A 27,792-nucleotide genomic window follows, 5' to 3' on the forward strand; every position below is an offset into this window, starting at 1 on the left:
GGTGAGGGGTCCAGAAGCCCAGGTGGAGGTGGACGTGTAGACCAACTGGCTCCCAGGTGCCATGGTCAGTCCCTTGGTGCCCCATCTGCGCCTGGGACTGCCTGCTGGATGCCAAGAGGCCGAGGTAGCTGTGAGAGGAGCTGGGAGTCGGCAGAGGGTGTGCGCTCACATAACCGCACAACACTGGCACGTCTTCTGCTTAGGGCCGCTTGCCTCTTCACCTTCTGGAGGGGCAGATGGCTCTGGCTGCCGGGCAGGCGCGTAGGTGGGCACGGGGCGGGCCCTGGGGTTGGCCCTGGGCCCCTCCATCTGCAGCAGTGGCTGGCACTCCGCGGGCTGATCCTGAGCTGACGTCTCTGCCAGGAGTGCGGGGGCGTCTCCAGTGGGGTCCTGACCCTCAGCAGGAGTTTGGGGCCTCACTGCTTCCACTTCTGCTTCTGGGGAGCCTTCCTGCTTCTCCTGGGGCTGCTGTCCTTCATCCTCCGGCCTTGGCGCCTCCTTGGCTTCTGGGGGAGCCCCTGCCTCACTCACGTCCTCTGCCTGACATTCCTTTTCTTCTTCTGACTCTCTCTGCTCTTCCTCGACCCCAAGAGTCTTCTCTGTCTGCAACGGCTCTTCAGCTCCCATTCTCTCTACCTTCAGTGAGTCCTCGTCTTCATTTTTCTCTACCTCTGATGGCTCCTCACCTCCGGTTCTCTCTACCTTCTGCGATTTCTCATCTCCTGTCTTCTCTGCTTCCAGTGGCTCTTCACCTCCCGTTCCCTCTACCTTCTGTGGTTTCTCGTCTCCTGTTTTCTCTGCTTCCAAGGGCTCCTCATCTCCCATTCTCTCTGCCCTCTGTGATTTCTCATCTCCTTTTTCCTTTTCCTCCAGTGGCTTCTCACCTCCTATTCCTTCTGCCACCAGTGACTCCTCCCCTTCTTTTCTCTCTGCTGCCAATGGTTCTTGGATTGCCTCTAGCTTTTCCTCACCTCCTTTCTGCTCTATTCCCAATGGCTTCTCATCTATTCCCCTCTCTGCCCCCAGAGGTCCCTCAACTTCTTTTCTTTCGGCCGACAATGGTTCGTCACTTTGTCTGATCTCTGTTTCCACGTGTACCTCACCTCTTCTCTCTGGCTCCATGGAGTCCGGGCTTCCTTTCCTCTCTAGCGCCACTGACGTCTCTGCTGCTTCTGGCTCTGCGCCTGCCTTCCCCTCACTGCCTCTCTTCTCTGCACCTTCAGGCCCTTCCACCCGCCTCCTTTCCGCCTCCCGTGTTTCCTCCTCGCCTCTGCCCTCCACCTCCAATGGACTCTCATCCTTTTCCTCCCTTCCCAGTGCCTTTGGCCCTTCCAATCCCTCCACCTCCAGCTCCTCCCATTCCTCACTGAGGGTCACCCTCTCCACCCAGATGAAGGACCCCTCCTCTCCAAAGACCCCCTGCCCATCACCATCAGGGCTGCTCCTGGGGGCACCTTCTCCAGGAGCTGCTCCCCCCGACCCCTCCCGGAGCCCCAGGGATCTGGTCTGCATGGCCTCTGGGGCCCTGCCTGCCTCCACCATGGCCTCCAAGTCACTGCCCTCTGTGCCCCCCACCCCCTCCCAGACCACCTCCACAATGGCCCTGTCCTCCTTGACCCACGAGGGGAGCTCTGGATGGCTGGCTTCCTGTTTGTCCCCGATGGCCTCCAGCACCATCTCTTCCACCTTAGCCTCCAGCTCCAGGCCTGTGGTCCCGATGGCACAGTCCTCCGTGGGCCTCAACCCCTCCCATACCACCTTCACCATGCCTCCCCCTCTGGCTTCATTCACTGCCCCCTCAGGTGCTACCACCCCCTGACTTGGCTCCTGCTCCAGAGGGGGGCTGGATCCAGGGCAGGGGCCATTGGCTTCTGAGGAGGTCCCTGCTGCCCCAGGGACCCGCCTTGGGGCCGCTGGAACCCCGGTAGCCTCAGTTCTGGGCTCGGAGGGGGACTCCGGGTATGCACCCACCGGTCCGGCTGGTAAGGAGGCTCTCTTGTTTAGATCGGTCTGGCCTGGGGGAGTCAGGGAAGAGGAGAGATGGGGCAACAGAGTGAGATTCAGGCCCTTCCTCTTGCGACCCCCAGACCTCAAAACACCCACCTGCAGGACCTGACTCCACGTTGGGCTGGGAGAGAGGACGGTGACCCTGCAGGGATGGCAGAAACAAGGTCAGGGCAGCCCCCATCTCACTTCCAGCCTCCAGCATGCCAGTACCCCTACCCTGCTCAAACTCCCCTGATGGCTCCCCATTACTTCAGGACCAAAGCATGAGTCTTCCTCACCTGTCTTACCTCCCTCTGCTGCACTGCCTTGCACATCATATGTACCCAGTCAATCCTGTGTCCGTGCACCCACTCCCTCTACTGGGGATCTACGCTGCCAGCTACTGAGGTTACTTAAGGGACATGCATGCGTGCTCAGTCGTATCTGACTCTTTGCGACCCCGTGAACTGTAGCCCGCCAGGCTCCTCTGCCCATGGAATTTTCCAGGCAAGAATATGAGATCGGGTTGCCATTTCCTACTCCAAGGGATCTTCCCAACCCAGGGATCAAACTCACATCTCCTGCACCAGCAGGCGGATTCTCTACAACTGAGTCACCTAGGAAATCCCACTTAAAGGATATTTAAGACTTTTGCTATTAGAACTTAAGTTCCAGTGGGAGGAAGCAGGTAATAAACATAAAATACAAATCTATAATTCAGGAAGTGAGAAGGGCTGTAATAGCAGGGGGAACAGGGGCTAAGAAATGCCTGGGAGGTGATGGGGTGCCTCCTGTAGGTATAAAATGCAGGAGGGGGACTTCCCTGGTGGTCCAGTGGCTAGGACTCCATGCTCCCAACTCTGGGGCACGGGTTCGATCCCTGGTCAGGGAACTAAATCCCACATGCTGCAACTAAGATCTGATGCAGCCAAAAAAAAAAAAAAAAAAGATGCAGGAGGGCCTCTCGGAGGTGGTGACATTGAACAAAGGCCTGAAAGGTGAGAAGAGCCAGCCTTGAATCAAGAGGTGGGAAGGGCATTCCAGAAAGAGGGGAAAGGCAAGAGCAAAGCCCTGGGCCTATAATGAATTAGGCAAGTTCAAAGGATAGAAAAGGGTCAGGGTGGCTTGAGTGGAATGAGGAAGGGATGGAGGGAAAGATGAGCTCAGGGAGGGGCGCTGGGGACCTGGCCATGCAAGCCACCTTAACCAAACCCCACAGATCTCCTCACAGGTCTCAATCCTACCCTCCTCTGTCCAAAGTTCTCTCCCTCTCTGTCCTGAGACAGGCACCTGGGAGCCAAAGGCATCAAGGAGAGGTGGGGGCTGTGGAAAATCCACAGCTTACTGTGGCCAGGTGCATCAGTTACTGGATTTATGGTATGGACTTCAAGGACAACCCAGAGAGCCAAATTTTCAGTGAAGTCGTATCGTCTTGGTTTTCAAAGACCCATATGTTGTACGGCATGTGGATTATATCTTAATAGAGGCATTACCAAAACAAAACCCCTCAAATCATGGAGATGCCTCAAATCATTAGACCATCTCATGGGGACTCTTTTCCCATTTGGGGGGCTGAATTCTGAGAACACATCCCCACATTTTCTTTTCTTTTTTTTTTTTTTTGGCCAAACTGTGCGGCTTGTGGGATCATTTTAGTAGTCCCAACCAGGGATTGAACCCAGACCACTATAGTGAAAGCAACAAGTCCTAACTGCCAGGGAACTCCCAGCCCCAGCCCCCCAGCCCCAACCCTGCCCCACAACATTTTCTGACTACTTTCCTCATCTAGGTCATATTGGCAATCAAATATCAAAATAGGGCTTCCCTGGTGGCTCAGATGATAAAAAATGTGCCTGCAATGCAGGAGATCCCGATTCAATCCCTGGATCAGGAAGATCCCCTGGAGAAGGAAATAGCAACTCTAGTATTCTTGCCTGGAGAATTCCACGAACAGAGGAGCCTGGCGGGCTACAGTCCATGGGGTCGCAAAGAGACACGACAGTGATTAACACAACACGACAACATATCAAAACATTCCCTTGTGCCTGCTTCCAGTACCAAGCTATGATCTCATTGGCCTTCTCTCACGCCTCTTCCAGCGGTGTGCTATTGTTATATATCCCCATTTTAGGGATGAGGAAACTGAGGCTTAGGCATGGAAAGCAACTTGCCCAAGACCACAAGAGGACCCAGCACCTAAACTGTGCTTGGGTACTTCCCTGGCGGTCCAGTGATTAAGCACCTGGACTTCCATTGCAGGGAGCACAGGTTCAATCCCTGGTCAGGGAATTAAGACAGCCACATGGCAGGGTCACAGAAAAACACAACTGTGCTTGGAGAGGTACTGCTTTGAGCTCTGCTGGTCACATCCCCTAGTTCCTCACCTGTCGTCGCCAGGTGGGCCTGCCTGAGGGCTTGTGCTGGGCACCTGTGGACGCACTCTGCAGCAGCTGCAGCTGGGATTGGAGTCTGGGGAAGAGAAGGGGCTGCTGGGAGCCTGGACCCCAGGCTCAGTGGGCCACCCTCACCAGAAATCTCAGCGGAGTGGGCGGAGGGGCCTGGCCTAGTCAGACGGGCAAAGCCACCAGGAAGGGGGCCCTACTCACGTGAACAAGCTGTCTTCCAGGTTCTGGATGCGGGCCTGAGCTTGGGCTTCAGGTGATTGGGGGTCCTGTGAGGTGGGGTCCTGGGGCCGCTCTGGCTCCTCAGCTGCCCCGTCCATTAGCCAGCGTTCCCGGAGAGACTTCCTCTAGCCATGGGAAGGGTCATGTGAACGGACAGACATTTCTGCCTCAGGCTGGGATACGTGCCCTAATAATGCCAAGTGGGAAGCCACCCCGTTTCCAGCCGACAGCTTTCCCACGCGGGAAGAAACACCCATCAATCTCCCCAACTTTTCCAGAATGGGACAGACACCCCCAAAGGGGCAATCAACGTCCCTCTTAGCCCCTCTCTACCCCAAAGCGGAACAAACACGTTCCCAAGATCTTCCCAAAGGTGGAACAAATGTGCCCATCACCACCAACCACTTTCCAAGCTGGGGAAGATGCCCACCCCCGAAGCTGGAACCAACTCCCCCAACCTCATGTCTAAAGAGAGGCTCCTTTGGTTCCCAGAACTGACTCTCATAGACACCCCGACTTCGTTGCCCGGGCTAAGCAGGCTCCCCCGGCCGCCCCCAACCTTGAGCCGCTCCACGCGGAGTTTCTCTTCCTCTAGCTCGCGGCGCGCCGCGCGTATCTCCTCTTGTAGCCGCCGCTTCTCCTGCGCACAGAGGACCCAGAGCTGCCCGCTGGCCGGGTGGGGCCGGGCGGGGCCGCCGCCTCCCCTTCCACCCTCCCTTCTCCGCCGGGTTAGCGGGGGCTCCCGGGACTCCCGGGGCTGCAAGCCGCACCAGGTAGCGGAACACACGTCGGGGCCCCGGGCGGAGAAGAGGTGGGGGGGGCGCGGAGGCACTGAGTCAGCAGCGAGTAGGGGAGGGGCCGGCGGGGGCGGGGCTGGCCGCGCCCCAGATGCTGCGGAGGTCTCGCCCCGGCGGAAGGGGGGCGGGGTCTGTGGATGGGGAGGGCCCCGGAATGGGAATCCAGAAGGGGAGGGATCTGAGGTATGTGATTGATTAAGACGGATGCGATTCAGAGAGATGGGGGTCCAGATATGAGGATCCAGTGGAGGGGGCTAGTGAGGGGGGGAGTCGGAAATGGAGGTGCAGTCGTGAGGATCCAGCGAGACTAGGATGTAGAGATGGTCCAGAGAGATACGAGTGCAGCAGTGGAGGACCAGAGAGAAGAGGATTAGTGAGATGGGGATTCAGAGATGGAGCTTCGGAGAGATGAGGTCCAGATATGGGGGTCTGAGAAAGGGGGCTTCAGACATGGTGTATTTGGGAGACGGGGTTCAAGAATGGAACAGATGCTGCAGATTTGAGAGTGCGGAGTCCTCAGAGCTCCATGCTGGGGATGTTGATGATCATACAGAAGAACTAAGGAGCAGAGGGGCCTGAGGATTTTGGTGGGGCGCCCCAGGCACACCTGGAGCTGAGGGTGCTTCCCGCACGTTCAGAGCGCTAGGCCTGCTCCCTGTGATAGGAAAGAGGTGAGGAAGAGGCCTGGGTATGGCGAGGGGTGCCCAGGGCTCAGGGCGCCGCGCACTGGTAGGGCGTCACTTACCGCGATGACCTCTAGGCGCTGCCGATAGAGGGAGCTCTCCGCCATGGGCCTGCAGGGAGGCGGCGGGGGTTGAGGAGGAGCGGGGTTGAGGGGAGGCCGGCTTGGGCTGCGAAAGGAGCCTCCCGGGGGCCCAACTCTCGGCAGACCCATCTCTTGAACACCCCTCTTTGAGCCAAGATCCCTGAGCTGCTTGGAAATCAACCAAACCCAGTACTTTCCTCTATTTCCCCTTTGCACCTGGGAGGAGTCGGGGCAGAGGGCAGTGTTCCCGTGAGGGGGAGAGAGCCCAGGCCGTGACAGGCTGAGCTAAATCCCTTCTGAGGCTTGACATCACCCCTCTGAGCCTCAGTTTCCCCATCTGTAAAACGGACCAGAATAGCTTGACCCTTCCTCACCTTGCAGAGAGAGATTCCCTTGCAGGGAAGTATCTATCTATGCAGGAAAATCTTAGGACATTGTGCCCCCAAAACAGTAGCATGGTTTATATTAATAATAATTTTAGGGAATTCCCTGACGGTCCAGTGGTTAGAACTGGGCTCTTACTGCTGAGGGCAGGGATTCAATCCCTGATAGAGAAACTAAGATCCCACAAGTCAAAAAGAAAAATAATGATAATTTAAATAATTCCCATGACTAATAATGTTTTTAATTAATTATAATAACCATTCCCAGAAGCTCCACCCTCTCTGGACCTTGGCTGTTACCTAGCATCCCTTACGTGCAGGTTGAGGGAGGGGGTGAGAATCTGGGAGAGAAGTGTCCATCTCGCTGTGGACACATGCCATTGCCATGGTAACTCCAGAGCTGCCTCTTCCACTTGCAAACCACCCTCCCAAGGGGCAAGGATCACCAGGTCACACTGCCTAGTGCTGGACTCCGAACGGGGGGGAGGGGGGCTTGCCGTTTAAGGTTTAACCCGCAATTCCCCCATCGTTGTCCTCCTCAAAGCACCCCAGGATCCCCAGTTCTCAGCCTCCGGGGCACCCCTAGTCCATTTGGGCTCCGCCTGGAAGCTGGAGACTGGTTGGTACTGCAGTGCACGTCGGGGACAGTCATTGTCACGGCAACTTACCATCACAGAGATGCACTGAGTGCCAGCTACATGGAGGTGCTTCCAATATCTAGAAGGATATATCTATCTGCCTGTTGGTCCTGACATGTAGCCTAGGGTGGGCACAGAGCAAGCCCTCAAACATTTATTAATTTGAGCACTATCCTATCGGATGAGCTTAAACCTCATTGCCCAGACTCTGGTGGGGCCTCCCGGATCTTCTCTGGCTTCACCATGAAGGCATAAAAGTGAGCTGGCATTTAGCACTTACTATATATAGCTCTCTAAGTGCTCTACGGGGCTTCCGCTAGGCTCCCGCAGCCATCTCCGCCTCCTCCTCCCTGCCCTGATCTTGAGACACTGTAGTCAACTTTTTGCTGAGTTGACGTTCCAACTGAGAAGAAAATCAGCCAACCATTAGCCAGTGCACACCATGTGCTGGGCACCGTTAAATGCTTTACTCCTAGTAACTCATTTGGGGCTTCCCTGATGGCTCAGATGGTAAAGAATCCACCTGCAATGCGGGAGATCTGGGTTCAGTACCTGGGTTGGGAAGATCCACTGGAGAAGGCAACAGCTACCCACTCCAGGATTCTTGCCTGGAAAATTCCATGGAGAGAGGAGCCTGGCAGGCTGTAGTCCATGGGGTCGCAAAGAGTCAGACATGACTGAGCACCTTTCACTTTCAAAAAACTTTAGTAACTCATTTAACCCTCTCGACCATCCTAAAAGGTAAATAGTACTACTGTCCTCATTTTACAGAAAAAGAAACTGAGGCTCTGAGAAGTGGCAGAAGACTTGTCTAAGGTCATTGAGTCAGGATTGGAACTCAAGGCTCTTAGAGCCCAAATACTGGGAACACTGTGGAGAAATGGAAGTTCAGGCATCTTCATCTTGACAGCCAGGGGACCAGAGATCAGCTTGGGGAGGTGGGTCCAGTTAGGGCAGGATGCTGAAGTTCATGCTTTAAAGGGTGTCCCGAAGGAAGCTCAGATCCCCTGCTAATAGGTTTGCCCTGGGGGAGGCTAAAGTACCCCCTCTGTTCTCCCACGCCCAAGATGTAATCACTCTGCCTCTTCCTTGCTGGGGGGGTGGGGGGAGATCAGATTCCCATTGCTAGGCAACCAGGTTTGTAGTTGGTGAATAATGCAACGGGGAACCCAAAAGAGTGAGGGACCCAATTGGGGTCCCTGGAGGGAGCCCCTTTTCCAGAAGTCTCTACAAACCTCTGGAACCCCCTCCATCCTCTGACTTTCAAAGGCCTTCACGTCTCAAATATTAAAACAATCTGCACACTTTGTTCAATGTTGCTTATCTCTAAATCTTCAGCTTTTTGCCCTGCCAGGGACAGTTGGTGGTCATTTCATTAAGTAGGTAATCATTTCCCTGTTGAAATCCTCTTTTTCAGTTTGGGAACTGTTAACTTTTTTCCCTTTTGGATCTCGAGCATTTCATCCCACCCCAGACACCAAAGGATGAATTTAGAGGCAAAATATGAGAGTGAGAGACCCTGACATTCCCCATCCCCCATTCAACTAATAGCCCCACCCCGCCTCTGGCTGGACTTTGGGCTTGAAGCCTGCCAGTGGAAAATACCAAAAAAACAAGGGGGTGAGAATTCACATCTCCCAGCCGACTTTCTGGGGAGGGGGCCGTTAAGGAAGTTGCGGGGTTGACTGCCAGCCGCCCTTCACTCTTCCTGGCCACCTTAGGAGAGGCTAGCTGGAGCTCTAACCAGCAACAACCCCCACCCCGCCGTCCCCCATAGGAAGGCCAGCATCTTCCATGAGCCCCTCCCAGGCCCTGCCCACTGGCCCCCTGATCCCAGACACTTACGTGGGTGTGGCCAGAGACCACACATGGCTCTGCAGGGCCATCTCTGCCCAGAAGCCCACGTTCTGATTTCCGAATTCCAGACCTACCACCCCGGGTGCTTGCCGAAAGTGCCCCGGAGGCTGTGTCTGGCTGTTGGAGTTGGGGGTGGGGGGCGGCAGCAGGCGGGCACTGGGAGAGCTGGTCCAGCTGGTTTGGGCCAGGAGGCCTGGGCCGGGCTGAGGGGGGCTGGGGGCTGGCGGGCAGTTCTGGGGAGGTACTATCAGCTGTCCTGATCAATTATTTACCAGCCACTGGCCTCCTTGCTGCACTCGGCTGCCTCCCAGCAAACACACTCTCACATGCCTGGTCAAGCCTGTGGACTAGGGCTGGTTCTCCCTAGCTCCCTCAGACAAGGGCACCTTTACTTGGCACCCCAGACATTTCAAGTCCGGCTGCCCACCAAAGGTAACCTGCCTTCGAATACTGTTGCTTTTACATACTACTGCCCTCCCTTCTTGGACCCTGATCTCTGGGGTGAGGAGGAAGGGCTGATCCCACCAGAAGATTCTGGAGACCAGAGCCTGTGCCTCATGAGCACCAGAAGGCTTGAGCTCTGGACAACTCAGGGCAACTTCCCTTTCTGGACCTCAGTTTCCCCTTTCGGAAAATGAGAGAATTCGATCAAATAGCCTCCAGGACACTGGACGCCCCTTAAATGTGATAACTATCCGGGGAGTGTGGTGATGAGAAATGTCTAGAGAATTTCTTACCCAAGTCTTGAAAGTCCCTATTCAATCCTCCCACTATCCTTTTCTTAAAGGAGCAGCACCCCTTTTCTCAGCGGATCGTGTTTTATCCAACCATCCTCTTGGGGAAATCATCTCCTACTCTCCAGGCTGGTCTGCTGCAGCCCCCAGCACTCTTGTGGTCAAGCTGTACAGCATGCAGGGTCTTAGTTCACCCCACCCGACCTGGGATTGCACCCATGGCCCTGCAGTCTTAACCACTGGACCGCCAGGAGAGTCCCCTAGGCCCCTTCCTTGTTTCAGAGGGTCTGCTCCCTCTGAACAGAATAAAGGGAATGTGCCCAACTAAATCCTTCCTCCCTGCTCTAGATCCTACTCAGGATGGCTGAAAAGTGGCAGAGGAGTGAGGAAAGAGCTTGGGTACATGGGATGGGGTCGCTAGGTACATGTACAAGGCCCCTCATTGTGTAGGACAGACTTGGGGGTGTGAAACAAACGGGGCTGGACTGAGGCCTGGGGTTTTCCTATGCCAAGTACAAAACTCCTGGGGATTCAAAATAGTTTCAGTTGAACCTGGTCTTCTATTGGGCTGGTCAAAATGTCCTTTGGAACTCTTTTTTTTCGTAACAACAACCCGAAGATGGTATGGCAAAACCCAAGTGAATTTTTTGGTGAACCCAATAGATCCTCCTAAAAGCATATTTGGGGGACTTCCATGGTGGTTCAATGGTTAAGAAACCCTCGCCTTGCCATGACGGGGACATGAGTTTGCTTCCTGGCCTGGAAACTAAGATTTCACATGCTGTGGGGCAACTAAGTCCACACGCCACAACGAAAGATCCCACATGAGGCACGAAGATCTCTTGTGCCACAACTAAGACTCAAGTCAGCCAAATTTTTCTTTTTTTAATAAAAGCTTATTTGCCATGATAGAAATAGAGAACACATTTTTAAAAATTAGTTTTTAGTTGTGGTAAAATACACAAAATTTACCATTGGTAGCATTTAATACATTCACAAGGTTGTGCAACTTGCCACTATCTAGGTCCAGAACCTTTTCATTACCCCTGGAGGAAATTCTGTACCCATTAAACAGACACTCCTTTCCCAAGACCCTGGCAACCACTGATCTGCATCTGTCTCTGTAGATTTACCTATTCTGGACATGTTTTAAAATTGGTGGAATCATACAATATGTGGCCTGTTCTGTCTGGCTTCTTTCACTGAGCATAATTTTTTCAAAAGAGAAAGTGTTAGTTGCTGAGTAGTGTCTGACTCTTCAAGACCCTATGAACTGTAGCCCACTAGGCTCCTCTGTCCATGGGGTTTCCCAGGCAAGAATACTGGAGTGGGTTGCCATTCCCTTCTCCATAATGTTGTCAAGGTTCATCCATATTTTAGCCTGAATCAGTGCTTCATTCCTTTTTCATGGCTGAATAATATTCCACTGTATGAATGGATTGCATTTTGCTTATCCATTCATTTGTTGATGGACATTTGGGTTGTTCCCACCTTTTGGAGGAGAGTGTATATTTTTCTTCATTGCTTGTAGCTTGGTTTTATAACTGTTAGCTATTTAGATCAACACTTACATAGGCTTCCCTAAAGGGAACTCTTGTCCTGGGTTCCACCTTGAGGCAAGATCGTTCTGTTTATAATTGTGTCTGTCTCCTAAACTCAATGGCAACTTCCAAGTCTATTTCTTTGTTCCCAAATTTGGGAACATTCTTTAGTAAGTGTTATGTGTTAGGCACTGTTCTAGGCGTGAGAGAGCTGGGTGAACATGGCAAACAGAAAATTCTGTAATACCACTCACTCTCCAGCTGAGGTGGGGGGCGGGCAGAAATAGATAATATACAAATAAAGAAACAAATGTAATTGATGATAACTAGAGTATTGTGAAAGTGTTAGTTGCTCAGTCATGTCCAACTCTCTGTGATCCCATAGACTGTAGCATACCAGGCTCCTCTGTCCATGGCATTCTCCAGGCAAGAATACTGGAGTAGGTAGCCATTCCCTTCTCCTGGGGATCTTCCCAACTCAGGGATCAAACCTGGTTCTCCTGCATTGTAGGCAGATTCTTTACCATCTGAGCCACAAGGGAGGCCCAACTGTAGTACTGGGTTAATTACAAAAAATAAAAAAGGCAGGGATAGAGTTACGGAGAAGAGCTGTGTTTGAGGTAGGCTGGGTGATCAGAGACCACTTCTCTGAAGCAGTGACATCTGAATCAAGTGACATCTGAATAGCAGAAGCCAGCGATATGCTGAGTCATTCCAAGCAGAGAGAAAGGCCAGTACAAAGGCCCTGGGGTGGGAATGCAATCGCAGAGTTTGAGGAAAGCATAAAGGTTCAGATGGAGGAGGGATCAAGGGAGAGGGTGTCAGGAGATGAGATCTGAGAAGTGGGAAGGGGTTTTGAGCCAGGGTAGGAAATTTGGATTTTTCTCCTAAGTTTGGTGGAGAGACATCGGATGGCAACAAATGGCTGGGAAAAGGGTGGAGAGAAGTGGACTACTTCATAATATGTGTTGGAGGTAGAGCAAACAGCAATCCAATATATGAATGGACTGGGGGTGGGTAGGGAAAAAAAGAAATTGAGGCTGAGTTCTACATTTTGGGACATGAAAAACAGAATGAGTGAGTTGCTATATGTAGTAAAGAGAAGTAGAGTTGGTGGGAGACCAAGAATTCAGTTTTGAAAGTGTTCAGTTTGACCTATCTATTAGACTGGGGACTGTTGGATATGAGTTGAAACTCAGAGGAGAAATTAGAGCTAGAGATATAAATTTGGGAGACATCTGCATAGAGATGTTGTTTAAAGTGTCAAACTGGAGTTTGTCAAGGTCTGAGTGTTGGCAGGAAAGAGATTGTATATTTAAACTGAGTAATTGATCAGAACTCAATAGAAGGAAATAAACAAGGCATAGTGCACTCGCTGGGTTAGCATCAGCTGTGAGCTCTTACCACCCCATAGCCCTGGAGAGAGAGAGCTGTTTGGCCCTGCTGCCGGCAGTGGAGGGACACAGCCAACAAAGCTTGGAAGAACACGTGAGATAAACATCCTGATCTCTCATTCTCCTCTCTCCCATCAGCCAAACCCAATGGAAGCCAGAGGGGAAAGAACCCCATTGATGCAGGTGAACCAGAAGTCTGAAAACGGGCACTTGGGAGGTCAGAGGAAAACCATAAGTGGGTAGCGTTCTCCAAGACTAAGGAGCTGGTGGAAAGGAAGTCAGGGCAAAGCCAGTGACCAGGTCTGGTAAATGGAGGTCACGGAGGTCCTTGGACAGAGAAGGGTCAGTGGTGTGGTGGAACCAAGAGCACAGTGTGCATGGCTAGAAGAGAGATGCACATACTCATGTGAAGTCATTTTTGACTCTGTGACCCTTTGGACAGTATCCCGCCAGGCTCCTCTGTCCATGGGGATTTTTCAGGCAATACTGGAGTGGGTTGCTATTTGCTCCTCCAGGAGAGCTTCCTGACCCAGGGGTTGAACCCGTGTCTCCTGCATTGCAGGCAGATTCTTTACCACTGAGCCATCGGGGAAGAAGAGGAACAGGAGGTGATCAAGTGGAGAGTCCACTGTAGAGACAACTCATTCCAGAAGTAGAGTTTTCATCGTCATCACCTCCCAAAGGGGTAAGTACTACCATCCCCATTTTACAGATAAAGAAACTGAGTCTTGGAGAAGGCTGACACTTAGCTCACGTTCTCAGTGGTTAGCTCACGTTCTCAGTGGGATGGAACCCAGGTGGGCCCAATTCCAATTGGGCCAATAGAGTCAGAGGGAGGAGTGTAGCAGCTTGAGACTGGGATCCAGGAGAGAGTGGAGCGAGAGGGCAAATGGAAAAGAGAGTCACCAGGGTAGGCAGAGAGTTGGGGGATTATTGGCACTCCTGAGACTGTGTAGCCGCCCCCCACCCTTTCTTCAGGTAACTATCTTTTTCACTGGTCATCCCAAAGTGGAGGGGGGAGGGGTGGAGGCAGGTTTTGGCGAAAGCCCAGTGGAAGAGAGTGGAAAATGTTCCTGGGAGTAGGTCGCCTGTTCCTGGCATCAATCCTGGCCAAGAACACCACAATCTGACCCCAGCTTCAGAGAGCTACTTCCCGCACAAGCCTGGATACTTCACTGGGTCTCCCAGTCGCCTGGGCCCAAGGTGACCGCCTTTCCAACCTTAGCCCCTCTTCTGGGTCCTGGGCGCGCTTTGTGTGCATGCCTGCCTCGTCCCTCGGTCTGGGAGTGCGCTTGGCAGCGGCCGGCTCGCGAACTTTTCCGGGTGGGGTGAGGGGAAGCGCCCTATGGGCCTGGCGCGGGCACTGGCGCTCGGCTTGGAAGTGTGAGCCGAGGCACTGGAAGACAGACTGGGGCGGGCGGAGAGGCGGTTCCTGGCGCCCCCTCCAGCCCGAACTGTGCGCTGCAGGGGTGGAAATTGAAAGGACAGCCCGGAGCCCGTTGCTGTCGCTGCCAGGCGGCTGACAGGATTGGCGGGCCAGGCCAGGCCCCGGAAAGATGATTTCAGAGGACACCCCACCAGAAGACAATGGTTCAGAGGTTCAGACAGGCGTGCAGCTGGGTGGGACCAAGCCCCCTGGTAATGCCGGGGACGCGAGCCCGAAAAGGTGCCAAGGTGGCGCCCATTGAGTGAACATTGCATCTAGACTGGCGCCCCCAGGTAGCAGGCTAGGTCTAGGGAAGCTCTCTTCTAAAACATCCAATGCCCCCCGAGCTGACAGGCGCGTCAGTGGACCAAACCCAGTGCCCAGCTGAGGCGCCCCCCCTCGGGGGCGGGGCCAGGGCGGGGCCCCGAGTCCGGCCGGCAGGTGCAGGGGGCGGTGCCCGGCCCTGCCCCCCGAGGGCAGTTCTTGGAGGCCAGGGGCGGGTCAGAGAAGTGGCCTGTGCGGGCGACGCCTTGGAACCCGCGAACGGCAATTGCAACCACAGGTGCTGCGCAGGGCAGGGTGTCCCAGCTCTAGGCATCAAAACTCCAGCGCTGGGAGCTAAGGCTTCCGAGCTGCTCCCAACCCTGGACACCTAGGCCCTTGGGCAGCAGAACGGAGCCCTGGGGTCGAACGAAGCGCGTGGGCCTGAATCCCCCGGCTTAGAGAAACTCCCAAGCCTGCCGCAGAGCTGAATACCGACGTCCCCGTGCCCTCCCCAGACCAGGGCGCGGAGACCCCCAAGCAAGAGAGGGAAGTCCTCGGACCATCAGCGAGGCAGGACGCAGAGCGTCCTGGGCCGGACCGCAGCTGGGGGCTTTGAGAGTCCTGGGCAAGGAAGCGACGACCCTGAACCGTCTGAAGCGCTAGGCACGGGCTCCTGGAGCAGTGTCTCTATCAAGGTCCGGAAACCTCCTCTGAGTCGAACTCGGAAGCCCTCTAGTTGCGTTCGGATACCCCACAACATCCCCTAGAGGAGCCACTCATGGAGACGCCCATCGAGCGCGAAATTCGCCGCAGCTGCGAACGCGAAGAAAGCTTGCGCCGGAGCCGGGGCCTGAGCCCAGGTCGCGCGGGCAGTGAACTCGTTGAACTGCGCGTGCGGCCGGTGCTCAGCCTGCCGGGCCCCAGCCCCGCGCTCCCGCGCGCTTTGGAGCGCGCTCGGGCGGGCGCGCAGATGCAGCGAGACATCGAGCGGGAGGCCTATCGGCAGGCGGCGCTGGCGCGCCCCGAAGTCCCGAAGCAGAGCGCCCGGCCGCCGCCGCAGCCCCTGGGCGAGCTCAAGCGCTTTTTCGAGGCTGCTGGCGGGTGCTCCTCCTCACCCGCGGCGGAGGGCAGTGCAGACACGCAGAGGCTGCCCGAGCCCAGAGGCCGGCCGCATTCAGTCGTACAGGGCCGGTGTCCGGTGCTGGCTCGGGCCCCGCCGCCCATCGCACCGTCGCTGCTGGAGCAGGAGGTGCGCGAGGTGAATGAGCGCGAGCGGGAGCTGCAGCGCCAGCGGCTGAGCCTCTACGGCACCGCCGAGTTCAAGGAGCCCGCGCCCAGCCTAACGGGTAAGCCACTGGCGTCCCAACGCTGGGGATTCCCAGGGCTCCAGCCGCTTTCACCGACTCCCCTACTCCAGTGGCCCTCTAATCCTCAGTGTCCTCCTTCCTGGCTCCCAAACTCCCCAGACTCTCCTCTCTCTGCCCACCCTTTCTGGACTGACCGTCCCTATGCTCCACCCCCAACCCCGTCGGACTCTCAGACACACCCCACCTAGGCTTGTGGTGGGGGAAGGGAGGAGGATCCCAGATGTCTTTGTCGGGTTCCCAGGGACCCTCCCTGGGTTCTGGCACACCTGGATCTCCCCCTCTGAATTTTCTGGTTCCTACCTCCTCAGTCTGGGTTTGTTCGCCTTCCCTCTCCCTGGGGTTCCCCCCTCCTCCCTCGGGACGGATGCCTCGGCGGGGAGGAGGGGGGTGAACGCCTGTGTGTATTTAAGGGGTGCGGCCGCTCTCCTTCGTCCTGGCTGCCTCCTGCTGGTAAGGCGTGGGGTGTGTGTGTGTGCAATCCCAGCTGAGCGCCCCTTCCTCCGCAGTGAGCAGGGGCGACGGAAAGCTGGCGGTGATCTGGCCTCCTCGCAGAAAGGCTTCGGAGAACGGTCTGGAACAGGTGGGAACCCTTTTCCCCTCCTGCCCCTACCCCAACCCTCTGCGTGGGAGAAAACTGGGCTAGCGAAAGGGCTCCCTGGGAAGTCACCGGGCTAGGACCCCAAGTCCCGGGCGTGGCCCGCGAGTGAGAAGGAGGCGGTGGTCGTGGGGCCCATACTGCTCCATCCGGCGCCTGGGTGTCCCCATTCGCGGTGCGCGCGCCGCTAAGATTTGCCTTTGGTCTGGCCCCTCCCCCTGGCAGGAGGAGCCTTGAGGTTCCGGCCCTCTGGGGTCCCCCGAGGAAAGTAACACGCCCCGCAGACGCTCAGGCCCGGGCGCTCAGGAGTGCCCTCCGGATCCGCGGAAGGCCTGAAGAAGGGCCACAGGTCTGTGCCGGGGAAGACGCAATCGATCAGCATCCTTGAGCCTGACTTTGTGAAACTGACCAGAATCTTCTATAAAACTGTTAGTCCCCATTGGGAAACACCGCCATCACCACCCCGCCAGTAAAACGGCCCAGCCTTTCTCCGCCTAACTGCAAACGGCATTTAGCCTCTCCTGGCCTTGTCTGTTAGACAGGGGTCCTCGGCTGTCCCTGCTCCCCAATAAAGCCCTTTCTTTCTGGACAGTGCAGGCTATTTTCTTCTGGGTTCTCTTCTCCTGGGGTGTGGCAGGAGCGCGGCGAGACGAGGAAGGCCTGAGACACACGGGAGGCGCCAGCCGGAATGCAGAATGTCCCCTTGTCGCTGCCGGGTTCTGTGGCCGCTGGTCTCCCCGGCCTTGCCGGGGTCCTAGTGCCCCCTAGCGATGCGGGCGCGAACTGCGGACTGCGGCTTTGGGACAAACGAACTCATGCCCTCCCTTTATTGGTGCCAAACGACGCGTCCCGCGCACGGTGCTGGCTAGACAGAAGTGATAAGAGGTTGTTCCCGCCCTGGGGATGTAAACAATAGTTACCAAGAAAAAAAAGTGTTGGTAGTTCAAGCTCCTTAGCAGGGCATGTAAGGTCATTTATAATCTGCCTACAATGGCACCCCACTCCAGTACTCTTGCCTGGAAAATCCCATGGACGGAAAAGCCTGGTAGGCTACAGTCCATGGGGTCTCGAAAAGTTGGACACGACTGAGCGACCTCACTTTCACTTTTCACTTTCATGCATTGGAGAAGGAAATGGCAACCCACTCCAGTGTTTTTGCCTGGAGAATCCCAGGGACGGGGGAGCCTGGTGGGCTGCCGTCTATGGGGTCTCACAGAGTCGGACACCACTGAAGCGACTTAGCAGCAGCAGCAGCAGCAATTGTAAACCTCACATGCTTACAGACCCCAGTGTGTGTGTGTGTCAGCTGCTCAGTCGTTTCTGACTCTGAGATCCCATGAACTGTAGCTCGCCAGGCTCCTCAGTCCATGGAATTCTCCAGGCGAGAATACTGAGTCAGTTGCCTCCCAACCCAGGGATGGAACCCGGGTCTCCAAAATTGCACGCAGATTCTTTACTGTCTTAGCCACCAGGGAAGCTCTTCCAGACCCCAGACATATATTAAAAGAGAGGGTGTGCTGTAAAACAAAGACCTTGTTTCAACAGGAAGGAGGTAGGGGTTCCTCCGTATCACCCATGCTTTGAGTGAGTGAGCTCAATGGTGTCAAGTCTCTGTTTTCCAAAAGCAACTGGAGGGAATGCCCTGGCAGTCCAGTGGTTAGGACTTCATGATTTCATTGCCGAAGGAAGGCCCTCGTTCAATCCCAGGTTTGGGAACTAAGATCCCACAACCCCTGTGGTGCAGCCAAAAAATCTACAATAAAATAAAACCAAAAAGCCCCAAAGTGACTGGAAATCATCTTTAAAAGAGAAATCTACTGAACTTTAAATAATTGTGGCTATTTAGAAAACTTTAATTGGTGGGAGGTAGGAGCAGACAGCAAACAATACCTGTTGCAATAGGGCTTGTGGCTCAGTTGGCAAGTCCTTCTTAACTTCCCTTGGTCCCAAGACAAGGGGTCCAAGGCCCCCCGATGGGGTTCAAAATAAGCTGTAAAGCTGCATCAGTGCAGTATATTCTGAAGTTTTAATGTATCAAATTCTTAGTGGTGTGCTGAGACCCAGAAAAGACTGTTTTAGAATCATTGTTTAAACTCCTGGATTTATGCCTGGGTCTAGCTCACACAGCATTGCATCCTAAAAGTAGCTCAGCCCAAGGACCCACCCCCGACCCCATCATCAGCACACTGACCACATCTTGACTGTGACTCTGGGAGGAATGGAGAGAAAGGCAAGAAAGAGCCAGCATTTATTGTTCAGTTGCTCAATCATCTCTAACTCTTTGCAACCCCATGGACTGCAGCACGCCAGGCTTCCCTGTGCTTCACCATCTCCTTGAGCTTGCTCAAACTCATGTCCATTGAGTTGGTGATGCCATCCAATCATCTCGTCCTCTGTTGTCCCCTTCTCCTGCCTTCAATCTTTCCCCAGCATCGGGATCTTTTATAATGAGTCAGCTCTTTGCATCAGGGGGCCTAAGGATTGGAGCATCAGTCCTTCCAATGAATATTCAGGATTGGTTTCCTTTAGGATTGACTGGTTTGATCTTTCAGTTCGAGGAACTCTCAAGCCTTCAACACTGCAGTTCAGAGCCAGCACTGCCAAGGTGGAAAATGGAAACACCAAGAACCTGTTCTTAATCCCCTGCAGAGGAGCTAAGGGCTAAGGATGTTGAGTTGACAGAACTTAAGTGTAGACCTGGGTTCATGAACTTTCTTGAAGTTACCTGAGGCATGCTTCTTAAAGTTACCTGAGGCATGCTTATGTCAAATAAATCAGATTCTGATAGAGGCTTTGGCATCAGTAAAGTTCCTCAGGTGTTTCTAACATGGAGCCAAGTTTGAGAGCCACGAGGTTGATGTAAGCTCGATATAGGTTGATACAGGCTCAAAGTGTGGTGTCTGGACGAGAAACATCAGCATCACTTGAGATCTTGCAAGAAAAAAGTTCTAGCCCAGACTTAGTGATCAAACCCTCCAGTGATTCTAACGTTAGAGAATCATGGGTGTAGACAGTTCCTGAGCAACTACTGGTTGCTTAGTCGCTAAGTTGTGCCCGACTCTTTTACAACTGTATGGACTATACATCCCACCAGGCTCATCTGTCCATGGGATTTTCCCAGGCAAGAATACTGGAGTGGGTTGCCATTTCCTTCTCCAGGAGATCTTCCCCACTCAGGGACCCCACTCCCCCCATCTCCTGCATTGGCAGGCAGGTTCTTTATCACTGAGCCACCAGGGCTTCCCTCCTGACCAACAGGACCCAGGAATCAGACCTGTTTCCTTCTCCCCGTACTGCCACCACCCACCAGAAATCTAGTTTTAAGTGGCCTGTGGATTTGTCTTAAGGGAAGATAAATTAAAGCTGCATGTGGCTAGTCCAAATTGAGATGTGCTGTAAGTGCAAAATACACAGATTTAAAAAACCTAGTGCCAAAAAAGGGGGATACCTCAATTTCTTACATTGACTATATGTTGCAAAAATATTTTGGACATCTGGGGTTAAATAAAAACATCAATAAAAGTCTGACCTCTTTATTCTTTTAATATAGCTCTTAAAAATTTGCAGTTACATAGGTGACTTGCATTTGTGGCTCAAATTCCTATTGGACTGGACTAAACAGTTTTCCAGTAGTCATGTTATGGATGTCAGAGTTGGACCATAAAGAAAGCTGAGCTCCGATTATTGATGCTTTTGAACTGTGGTGTTGGAGAAGATTCTTGAGAGTCCCTTGGACTGCAAGGAGATCCAACCAGTCCATCCTAAAGGAGATCAATCCTGGGTGTTCATTGGAAGGACTGATGTTGAAGCTGAAACTCCAATACTTTGGCCACCTGATGTGAAGAGCTGACTCATTTGAAAAGACCCTGATGCTGGGAAAGATTGAGGGCAGGAGAAGGGGACAACAGAGGATGAGATGGTTGGATGGCATCACCGACTCAATGGACATGAGTTTGGGTAGGCTACGTGAGTTGGTGATGGACAGGGAGGCCTGGCGTGCTGCAGTTCATGGGGTTGCAAAGAGTCGGACATGACTGAGCCACTGAACTGAACTGAGTCTAAACAGTGGTGGTGGTGAACTCAGAGGGCCCTTGACTCAGTATTAGGGAACTTCAGAACCCGTTTGGACTCATTCAAACTCCTCGGTTGTGGACTAAAAAATCCTTGGTGCAGTCAGAAATTGTCACCAAAAGCCTCTACTCCCACTCCAAAAAGACAAGGGTTTTGGTTAATCATGATTCACTTCACGTTTCTATTTTTATAATTTGTAAACTGGGATAATCATAACACATGATAATACTATGTGTCAGGAACTATTAGGTAAGCAGGGCTCCAAATCTCTCCTCCAACTCTGAAAATGCTAGAGGGAATCAAAAGGTGTCCGTTAGTTTAAGGGGAGAGGGGTGGGTAACTCGCAGCTGAGTGACAGCCGAATGAGGACACTCCTCCCCCAGCAAGTGACCAGTTGCTATCAGGTCCAGGCTCCACCACTTGGCCTCTGAAGCTCTAGGTAGGCGGGCTCACCTCTCAACCCGGTCTCCTTTTCAGTCCAAGGCTAGGGTGAAGCTTAGCGTTCCCAAGTTGGAGTGCCTCACCGCTCTCCCACCAGCCCGCACCCCAGACACCTCAGGAGGGTACAGCGACCTGCCCAAGCCATGACCCAAAAGCTGGAAGAGAAAGATTAGGAAACTGATCGGCGCTTAGGAAACTGATCGCTGGCCCTTTCCTGGGGGCACGTCGGGAAATAGAGTCTTTTTTGGTACAGGGAAATAATTTCCGGGTCAAAACATGAGAGTGGGCGTAGCCCTGCGTTCCTTCTCACAGTGGGCGTTGAATTTCCTCGCTACCCGAAACTTGCGGTTATCTGGGTTCCGGTTGTTGACAGGAGCCGCTACTTCCCTTTTTGCTTCGTACCAGCCCCTACGCATGCTCTGAGCTCCCGTCGGTCAGTCAGTAGACCACAGTTTTGTTTCCATAAGACTACATTACCCAGAAGGCCACAGCGAGTGGGCGGGGCCTCCTCTCCCTGGGAGGGACGGGAGCGGCGCACCGAGCGGACGCTGAGCCTGTGACCTCTTTCTTTATTTAACACAAAACTGATGTGTTCACAAGCAGGGCTCCGCGGCCGGGCCGGATCCAGTGCGGACGGGCCAGCTCGGCCTGGCCCCTTGGAAGGCAGGCCGAGCCGCACTAGGAAAACAAGTGAGCCCCTCCCCTACCCCATCTTCTGGAGTTTGGAACTGTCAAGCTCCAGCTCCCACCCTCTCTCCAGGTTCAAGACTCCTGCGCGGCCCACGCCGCGGGCCCGGCGGCGCTCGGGGGCCGAGCCATGCCTGCCTGGCCCGTGAGGATCTGCACCAGCAGGTCGGTGGCCAGCATGTGCGACGGCTCCTCGAAGCCGATGGTCAGCAGCTGCTGGTAGTCCCCGGGCGGCTGCGGGCACAAAATCCTGGGGGCCAGGGACAGACAGGCCGGGACGTGAGCGTCCCCTGCTACTCGGGAGCCCCTCCCCTTGAGCGAAAGGCTGTGGCTGAAAGAGGCTTTGTTTCAGCTGGGGGTGGGAAAGTGGTTTCCTTGTTGATGAGAAACCTAGAGGGTAAGGCTCTGGGAGGCTGAGCAATTTAATCCCTGACCTGGCTGATGGCTCAACGAGCTGTGTGTCCTTCGGCAGGTAACTTAACCTCTCTGAACACCTGTTTTCCTTTGTAAAATGGGGCTAGTAGTGTAGACCTCAGAGGGTTGTTACAGGAGTCTGCATAAACGCTTTTCAGGGCACAATAAAATTCATTATCATCAATGGTAACAGTGTTGAGGGAGGCAAATGGTCTCTGGTTGGTTTCTGTCCCTCCCTCCAGACCCCACCCACCTTACCATTGCCCTGGCTCCTACCATGAATAAAGGTCATCCTCGGCTGGTCCTAGGGGCACCCATCGGCCGATGGACCACAGCTTCTGAATCTGGGGGCAGGAATTGGCCGGACTCTTGCCTGTGTCTTCCCATGTATCTCTATAGCATAGGAAGTAGCTGGGAGGGGAAGGGGCAGCAATTTAAAGTGAGCAGTGAGTAGTTTCTCAGTTCTTCTGTTTGAGGGCTCTAATTTTGGAGATAAAGTGGAAACTCATCAAAAGTTGCCTTCAGGTTCTCAGGTAGGCATGTGACAATACTGAGGCCTTTTCTCCCTATCAGCCTACTTTTTTAAGATAAGTACTTCTATTTTGATGGGGGTATCTATGTATGTATGTATATTTAAGGTGAGGATGACCTTGCAAATGTTCTTGAATTCTTGCTTGGCTTTCCACTTTGGTGGCGGTTCAGTGGCCCAAACTGGCATTCTCCCATAGCGAGGGGGAGGACTTGGATTCTGATAAGGGGACTCACTAATCCACATGGGAATCTTGCTCCCGGCTGCTGGGCTCTGGGGTGGTTTCCAGGTTCCAGCGCATCTTCTTATAGAGGTATCGGGGGAAGTGGCTGGCGGTGTAGGCGGCAGGGGCACAGTATCTGAAGATGGACACTTCGTGGGAAGGACTGATGGAGAACCTCCCGCAGAAGAAACAGGAGATGCTGGCAGGAAATTAAAGAGTAAGGAATGAGGCTGTGCCCTGGGCTCCTCCACCCCTGACCCCAAGCCAAATCTCTTATGCTTTTACCTTAGGGGGTCAGTCTCCTCCAAGTTCACGAACCCAAATGAGGCATACATTAGGACTAGCTGTTCCAGGCGAAGAGTGAGTTGTTGGGAGATCTCCAGTAGCTGTATGGAAGATGGGGCATAACGAGATTAGTTGGCCTTCCAGGAGCATCCTCCCCATCCTCCAGGCCTGAGGGATGCAGAAAGGGGCATCAGGGTCTAGGAAACCTGCTCCACACACACACCCCCTTTCGGATCAGCTCCTGCAGGGCTCCATAGACGGGGGGCACACTCCGAGCAGCTGCCTCCAGGTACAGGAAGTAGGGCTCACACATCCGCAAGAAGGTGGGCATGGCCTTTGCCAACTGTTCCTTCTGCACTCGGTCCCTGCTGAAGGGAGAAGTGGGCCTTTGCCTGAGTCCTTGGCTCCTCCACCAATTTCTCCCATTCTACTCACCCCTCCCACCTGTATCCCTGGCCTGGATTCCCACTGCAAACTCCTGCAGTGTCAGGCCTTTCTCAGAGGACCTTTCAGGACCACCATCATCAAAGACATGTGAAACACTTGTTAAAATGCAGACACCTGAGTCCCATGTCTGACTTTGACCTACTACTATTCCCTGGGTGAAGCTCAGAAATCTAGGATTTAAACAACCTCCCAGGGGATTCCAATGAACATTGATCTGTGAGCATCACAGTCCCCCTTCCCTCCGTCTGGGAATCATATTATCCTCTGAGGTCTCAAACTGGTAGCCAGCAGGCCAAATCTGGCCCAGAAAGGTTTTGTTTATCCTGCCCAAGGTTCAAAACTTAAGCCAACAGTTAAAAAGTGGGAGAAAAGTTCTAGCAGTTTGGCAGCCTCAAGAGCCCACATAGCAGTCCGCCCTCCCTAACCCCAAATTTCTACACAGTTCTCATAACTCTGAAATTGGGTTGCTGATCAGCTAGTGCCATTTACTTCGTCTAGCTCCCAGTGCAAACCTAGTGTATTTTGCCCATTTTGTTAAACCTTCCTCTGTCTCCTTATCCATGGTAGAATCTGGGACCCCGTCGAGCATCACCTGTAGAGCAAGTAGCTCTGGAAATCATCTGCCTTCTTAAGCAGGTAGCAGAGCTGTTCGGTGATGGGGCTGAACATGGTGTCCAATGGCAGGCGAGGAGGGGTGGGCCGGGGGCCTGGGGCCAGACGCTCCGGGGAAGGCGTAGAGGTGGAGGCCTCCGGCAGCTGTCCCTGAACACCGTTCTCGGGCTCCGCCTCGGGTGGGTTCCCAGGTCTGCCAGGGGGAGGCGACCACGAGGGGTCTTCGCAGGGCTGTGCCCCAGATTCCAAGTCGTCCAGGGGCGGCGTTTCTCCAGAGCCCGCGGGGAGCGGCCCCACAAACCACTGTTCGGTTGCCATCGTGCGGCAAGAGGCGGGGACCACGGAGCTCTTTAAGCCTCCGCTGCTCACATTGGCCGCGGGTTCGACCCCGCCCAGGGTACCTCGGACCTGCTTGGCCTGGGAGCGCGTCCCTCCTCCAGTTCACCCCAGCCTCGACCTCCCTGCCGGCGCCGCGAGGAGGGAGTTCGCCTCATTTGAATTTCAACACGCCGGAGGGGCGCGCCGCTCCTGCCCGCGCTGCGCGGCAGCGGCGCCCCGCGCACACGCGCGCTCCCGGAACCTGACAGTGGGGTGCGCCTCCGGGGGAGGTGACCTCGGCTGCTGCTGGCGCGGCGGTGTCTTGGGGGCGCAGCCTGGGGCCAGCGCATCTAACTCTCGGAGGTGGTTTCCTAGGGAGGAGGGATCTTCACCGCTCGTCAAACCCGCGGGGTTGCAAGTATAGAAATCAAGGAAGGCCCCGCCCCGCTCGCTGACTCTGACCCCCAGGCCCTGGAATCTGTATTAACAAAAAAACCTAATGGAATTGAGAAACTGCATTAGAACTTACTAGGCTCTTGTGATGTAGTAGTTGTCACTATTACTAACAATAAAAATCTTCACTTGGAAAAGATTTTCCCATCTCATGATCTCATCTGATGGCCCAGTCCCTCCTGTCCCTTTTATGAAAAAGACCTTGAGGATTGGGGACCCTACCATGGGCCCAGAACAGACTTCTACCCCCCCAAGGTTGTAGGCTGGATTCTTTGTTAACATGCATGCAAAGGTTGTCAGATACAGAAGTCTGAAGCCAAATACATTAATAATACTTAAAGACGCTGGATAAAGAATGACAGGTGTCCAACTCCACCCTGTGTGACACTGAGCCAGCATCTTTGCAGTGATGAGCCAGTTGCCAGGTCTATAAAGTGTTTTTTTTTTTTTAATGAGCTTTGCCTCATGGGGCTCTGGTGAGAACCCAGAGAATGCTCATAAAACCTAGAGTTAACTGCTAGTCACTTAAATATTTGAGCACCTACTGTGTGCCCAGAGACTATTCTGGGAAAGGAGAGATGGCAGAAGAAACAAACAATCCTGTTCTTCTGCAACAGTTACTGTCAAATTACAGCCAGCTCTGAGGCAGCACCACTCACCACCCAGTCTCCCTCCTCACACAGCTTTGTCCTAAACCCAAGACTCCCAGGGGGCCGGGGTGACTCTTCTCCTCCCCGGACTACTTTCATGAAATGGACTCCATTGCATTTTCTTCTTCTCTTTTTTTAAAATTTTATTTAAAAAACCTTCGGTGCAATATTAAAAAGCAATACGGCCAGCTGGAGCGACAACAAACAGAAAGAAAAGGGGAGGACGGATAGGGAAGATCCAGGGACCCCTTTCCCAGCTGTTCCCAGGGGCTGGAGGCCAGGGCCAGACTGGGGAGGGGCCTGGGTGGTGGGGGAGAGAGGAAAGGCCACCCACCAAAATGAACAGGCAGAATAAAACACTGATATAGGAAATATCTGGCTGAACTGAAGAGGATCTAGGGAAGATGGGAAGCCCCCATTTTCTTTCCCCCAAATGTCCTAGACTGGGTTGGGGGTGGGGAAGGGTTGGCCTCCTGGGGTGAAAGGAATAGGCCCTGTTCCACCCATACTCCTTTGTCAGGGAGTATAGGATGTGCCAGGGGGGCCAGAGGCATGTATATTGGGGGAGAGGTGAGTAGGAATGCCCCGTCACTAGAATCTGTTACGAGGGCTGAGGGTGTTCCCCGTCCAGCTCCCAGACTCCTGGGGGTCTTGGGTAAGATGGAGACTGGAGTGGGTCGGGGCAGGGGTGTGAGGCTGGGCGCTCAGCCTAGAAAGCCGTCAGGGTCGTCCTCCTCAAAGTGGCCTTGTTGCAGCACCTTGATGTGGTGCTCGTAGATTTTCAGGGCTGGACCGAGGCGGATTGACAGGCCTGTCAGCACGTCTGTGCGTTGCATGAGCAGCAAAGACTTGCCATCGATTTCCTGGGTGGGACAGAGGAGAAAGGGAGAGAGCGCAGGGTCAGAATACACCCCCACTGAGACCCTGAAACCCTGGGGCTAAGTTGAGGGGGCGGAACCCACCTGTTCTTGGAAAGCTGTGGCCTGCTCAGGGAAGCCAGCCTCGGTGAAGTACTCTACCACATCCGTCACCGTCCACTCCACAGGATCAGCCGGCTTCTCCTTGCGCCCCGAACTGCGCGTTGGAACAGAGGAAACCAGTGAGCAGTGACGCTCCTGTGGTTCCGTCACACACACCCGGGGCAGCACCCCCACCCCCCACCCCGCGTCTCAAAACACTGCAACTTACGGACAGCCAAAGGGGGTCCCATCAGCCCCAGGCAGGGCTGGTTTTCCTGGGGGCAAAGGCACGGGGGATGGGGAGTCTGGCCCAGTGGCAGCAGAGGCTGGGAAATAAAAAACAGATGCCTGTGGTTTTGTCTTGGGGCTCAGTTCGTTCCCACCAGCCACCCTCCCCCACCCAGAGGGATCCTTACCTGATCCCCCTTCCTTATTCATGGCGGCCATCGAGAACACTTGACGGGTGCCACTGCCTGGCGCTGGCCCGCGTCCTTCATCCTGGCCCTGGTGGGGTCCACAGGGCGTCCACTCCTTGACCCTCTCCTTGGCACTCTGAGGGCCGCGCTCGCCATTAAGTTGGTGGTGTTGGGCACCCGCGGGACGGTCTCCTTCGGGCACTTCGGAGCCCTCAGACACTTCATCTTCATCTTCTTCATCGTCGTCATCTTCCTCCTCCTCCTCCTTCTCAAGCACTCGCTCTTCTCCACCCCTCTGGTGCGAGAGAAGGAGGCTCATAAGGGTAGTAGCTGTTCTAGCCCTGGGCCCGACCCGGGGATCCAGGACCAAGCGGACTGCCTCACCACCACCTTTAATACCAACACGGACTAACTTTTACACATCCACTCCGTGCCAGGCTCTGTGTTAATAAAGCTCTCAGTAGCCAAATCTCACTAAACTCGCTCAACAACCCCAAGAGGTCGCTACTGCTATTAAGTCGCGTTTTACAGCGGAGGAAACTGAGGCTGGAGAAGATCAAGTCACTTGCCAAGGTCACCACCCCCCCGAGCCCGCAGGGAAGAAGCGCAAAGCCCCGGCCGCCCGCGGCCCGCTTCCTCCTGGGACTCTCGCCCGCCACCAACTTCGCCAGCACCTGCCCACCGCACGGCGCCCCCCTCCGCGGCGCGCTCACCTTGCTCCGCGACGCGCGGGCGCTAGCGGCCGGGGGCGCCCGCCCGGGCCTGTCCCCGCGGGGCAGCGCGAGCGCTCCGAGACGAGTGCGCTCCAGGCGGCCCCGAGCCGCCGCCTCCTCCTCTAGCAAACCCTGCACGCGGCCGCGGGTCAGGCGGCCGCCGGCGCCGCCGCTACCCCCGAGGTAGCGCACGACTTCCCGC

The 27,792-nt window shown here is 54.5% G+C and overlaps 4 protein-coding genes and 1 long non-coding RNA gene across 5 annotated transcripts in view; 1 reads left to right on the plus strand and 4 right to left on the minus strand.

The window, feature by feature from the left end:
• Positions 1–165: 165 nt before the first annotated feature.
• PALM3 (paralemmin 3) lies at positions 166–9,225 on the minus strand. The gene is made up of 8 exons (XM_040240912.1): positions 9,040–9,225; positions 6,153–6,201; positions 5,170–5,250; positions 4,593–4,735; positions 4,371–4,455; positions 2,104–2,149; positions 885–2,015; positions 166–620 (listed from the first exon to the last, which is right to left on the minus strand). Exons 1-8 carry the CDS (start codon positions 9,078–9,080, stop codon positions 166–168), a joined length of 2,031 nt encoding a protein of 676 aa, XP_040096846.1. The 5' UTR covers positions 9,081–9,225.
• Positions 9,226–13,269: 4,044 nt separating this feature from the next.
• Positions 13,270–16,961, plus strand: MISP3 (MISP family member 3). The gene is made up of 4 exons (XM_040240910.1): positions 13,270–13,405; positions 14,926–15,756; positions 16,284–16,357; positions 16,598–16,961. Exons 2-4 carry the CDS (start codon positions 15,189–15,191, stop codon positions 16,607–16,609), a joined length of 654 nt encoding a protein of 217 aa, XP_040096844.1. The 5' UTR covers positions 13,270–13,405; positions 14,926–15,188; the 3' UTR covers positions 16,610–16,961.
• Positions 16,962–19,889: 2,928 nt separating this feature from the next.
• Positions 19,890–21,108, minus strand: LOC120864087. The gene is made up of 2 exons (XR_005721129.1): positions 20,897–21,108; positions 19,890–20,244 (listed from the first exon to the last, which is right to left on the minus strand). It is a non-coding gene; the product is annotated as an uncharacterized LOC120864087 (long non-coding RNA).
• A 493-nt stretch (positions 21,109–21,601) lies between these two features.
• On the minus strand, positions 21,602–24,983 carry CUNH19orf67 (chromosome unknown C19orf67 homolog). The gene is made up of 6 exons (XM_040240913.1): positions 24,062–24,983; positions 23,246–23,390; positions 23,023–23,123; positions 22,751–22,936; positions 22,262–22,396; positions 21,602–21,821 (listed from the first exon to the last, which is right to left on the minus strand). The coding sequence occupies exons 1-6, from the start codon at positions 24,397–24,399 to the stop codon at positions 21,647–21,649; spliced, it is 1,080 nt and encodes a 359-aa protein (XP_040096847.1). The 5' UTR covers positions 24,400–24,983; the 3' UTR covers positions 21,602–21,646.
• Positions 24,984–25,621: 638 nt separating this feature from the next.
• Positions 25,622–27,792, minus strand: part of SAMD1 (sterile alpha motif domain containing 1) — a 2,994-nt gene continuing 823 nt past the window's right edge. Inside the window, exons 2-6 of the mRNA XM_040241645.1 lie at positions 27,591–27,790; positions 26,878–27,172; positions 26,691–26,787; positions 26,465–26,576; positions 25,622–26,365 (exon numbers count right to left, since the gene is read on the minus strand). Of these exons, the coding sequence (XP_040097579.1) occupies positions 26,207–26,365; positions 26,465–26,576; positions 26,691–26,787; positions 26,878–27,172; positions 27,591–27,790 (863 nt within the window). The 3' untranslated portion in view covers positions 25,622–26,206. The remainder of the gene's footprint in view (positions 26,366–26,464; positions 26,577–26,690; positions 26,788–26,877; positions 27,173–27,590; positions 27,791–27,792) is intronic.

Source organism: Oryx dammah, unplaced genomic scaffold (genome assembly GCF_014754425.2).
Source record: "Oryx dammah isolate SB20612 unplaced genomic scaffold, SCBI_Odam_1.1 HiC_scaffold_5, whole genome shotgun sequence".
NCBI lineage: Eukaryota > Metazoa > Chordata > Mammalia > Artiodactyla > Bovidae > Oryx > Oryx dammah.

What these genes read in the sequence shown, in the direction of transcription:
- PALM3 (XM_040240912.1), bottom strand. Translation starts at nt 9,080, where the DNA reads ATGGCCCTGCAGAGCCATGTGTGGTCTCTGGCCACACCCAC. An exon ending in CTGGAAGACAGCTTGTTCAC is followed by an intron (nt 4,456 to 4,592) that starts GTGAGTAGGGCC and finishes TCTCTTCCCCAG; the next exon opens with ACTCCAATCCCAGCTGCAGC. An exon ending in GGTGGCAGAAGGAATAGGAG is followed by an intron (nt 621 to 884) that starts GTGAGAAGCCAC and finishes AGAGAATGGGAG; the next exon opens with CTGAAGAGCCGTTGCAGACA.
- MISP3 (XM_040240910.1), top strand. Translation starts at nt 15,189, where the DNA reads ATGGAGACGCCCATCGAGCGCGAAATTCGCCGCAGCTGCGAACGCGAA. An exon ending in GCCCGCGCCCAGCCTAACGG is followed by an intron (nt 15,757 to 16,283) that starts GTAAGCCACTGG and finishes CTTCCTCCGCAG; the next exon opens with TGAGCAGGGGCGACGGAAAG.
- CUNH19orf67 (XM_040240913.1), bottom strand. Translation starts at nt 24,399, where the DNA reads ATGGCAACCGAACAGTGGTTTGTGGGGCCGCTCCCCGCGGGCTCTGGA. An exon ending in AGGAGCTGATCCGAAAGGGG is followed by an intron (nt 23,124 to 23,245) that starts GTGTGTGTGTGG and finishes TCTTCCATACAG; the next exon opens with CTACTGGAGATCTCCCAACA. An exon ending in CAAGATTCCCATGTGGATTA is followed by an intron (nt 22,397 to 22,750) that starts GTGAGTCCCCTT and finishes TTCCCCTCCCAG; the next exon opens with CTACTTCCTATGCTATAGAG.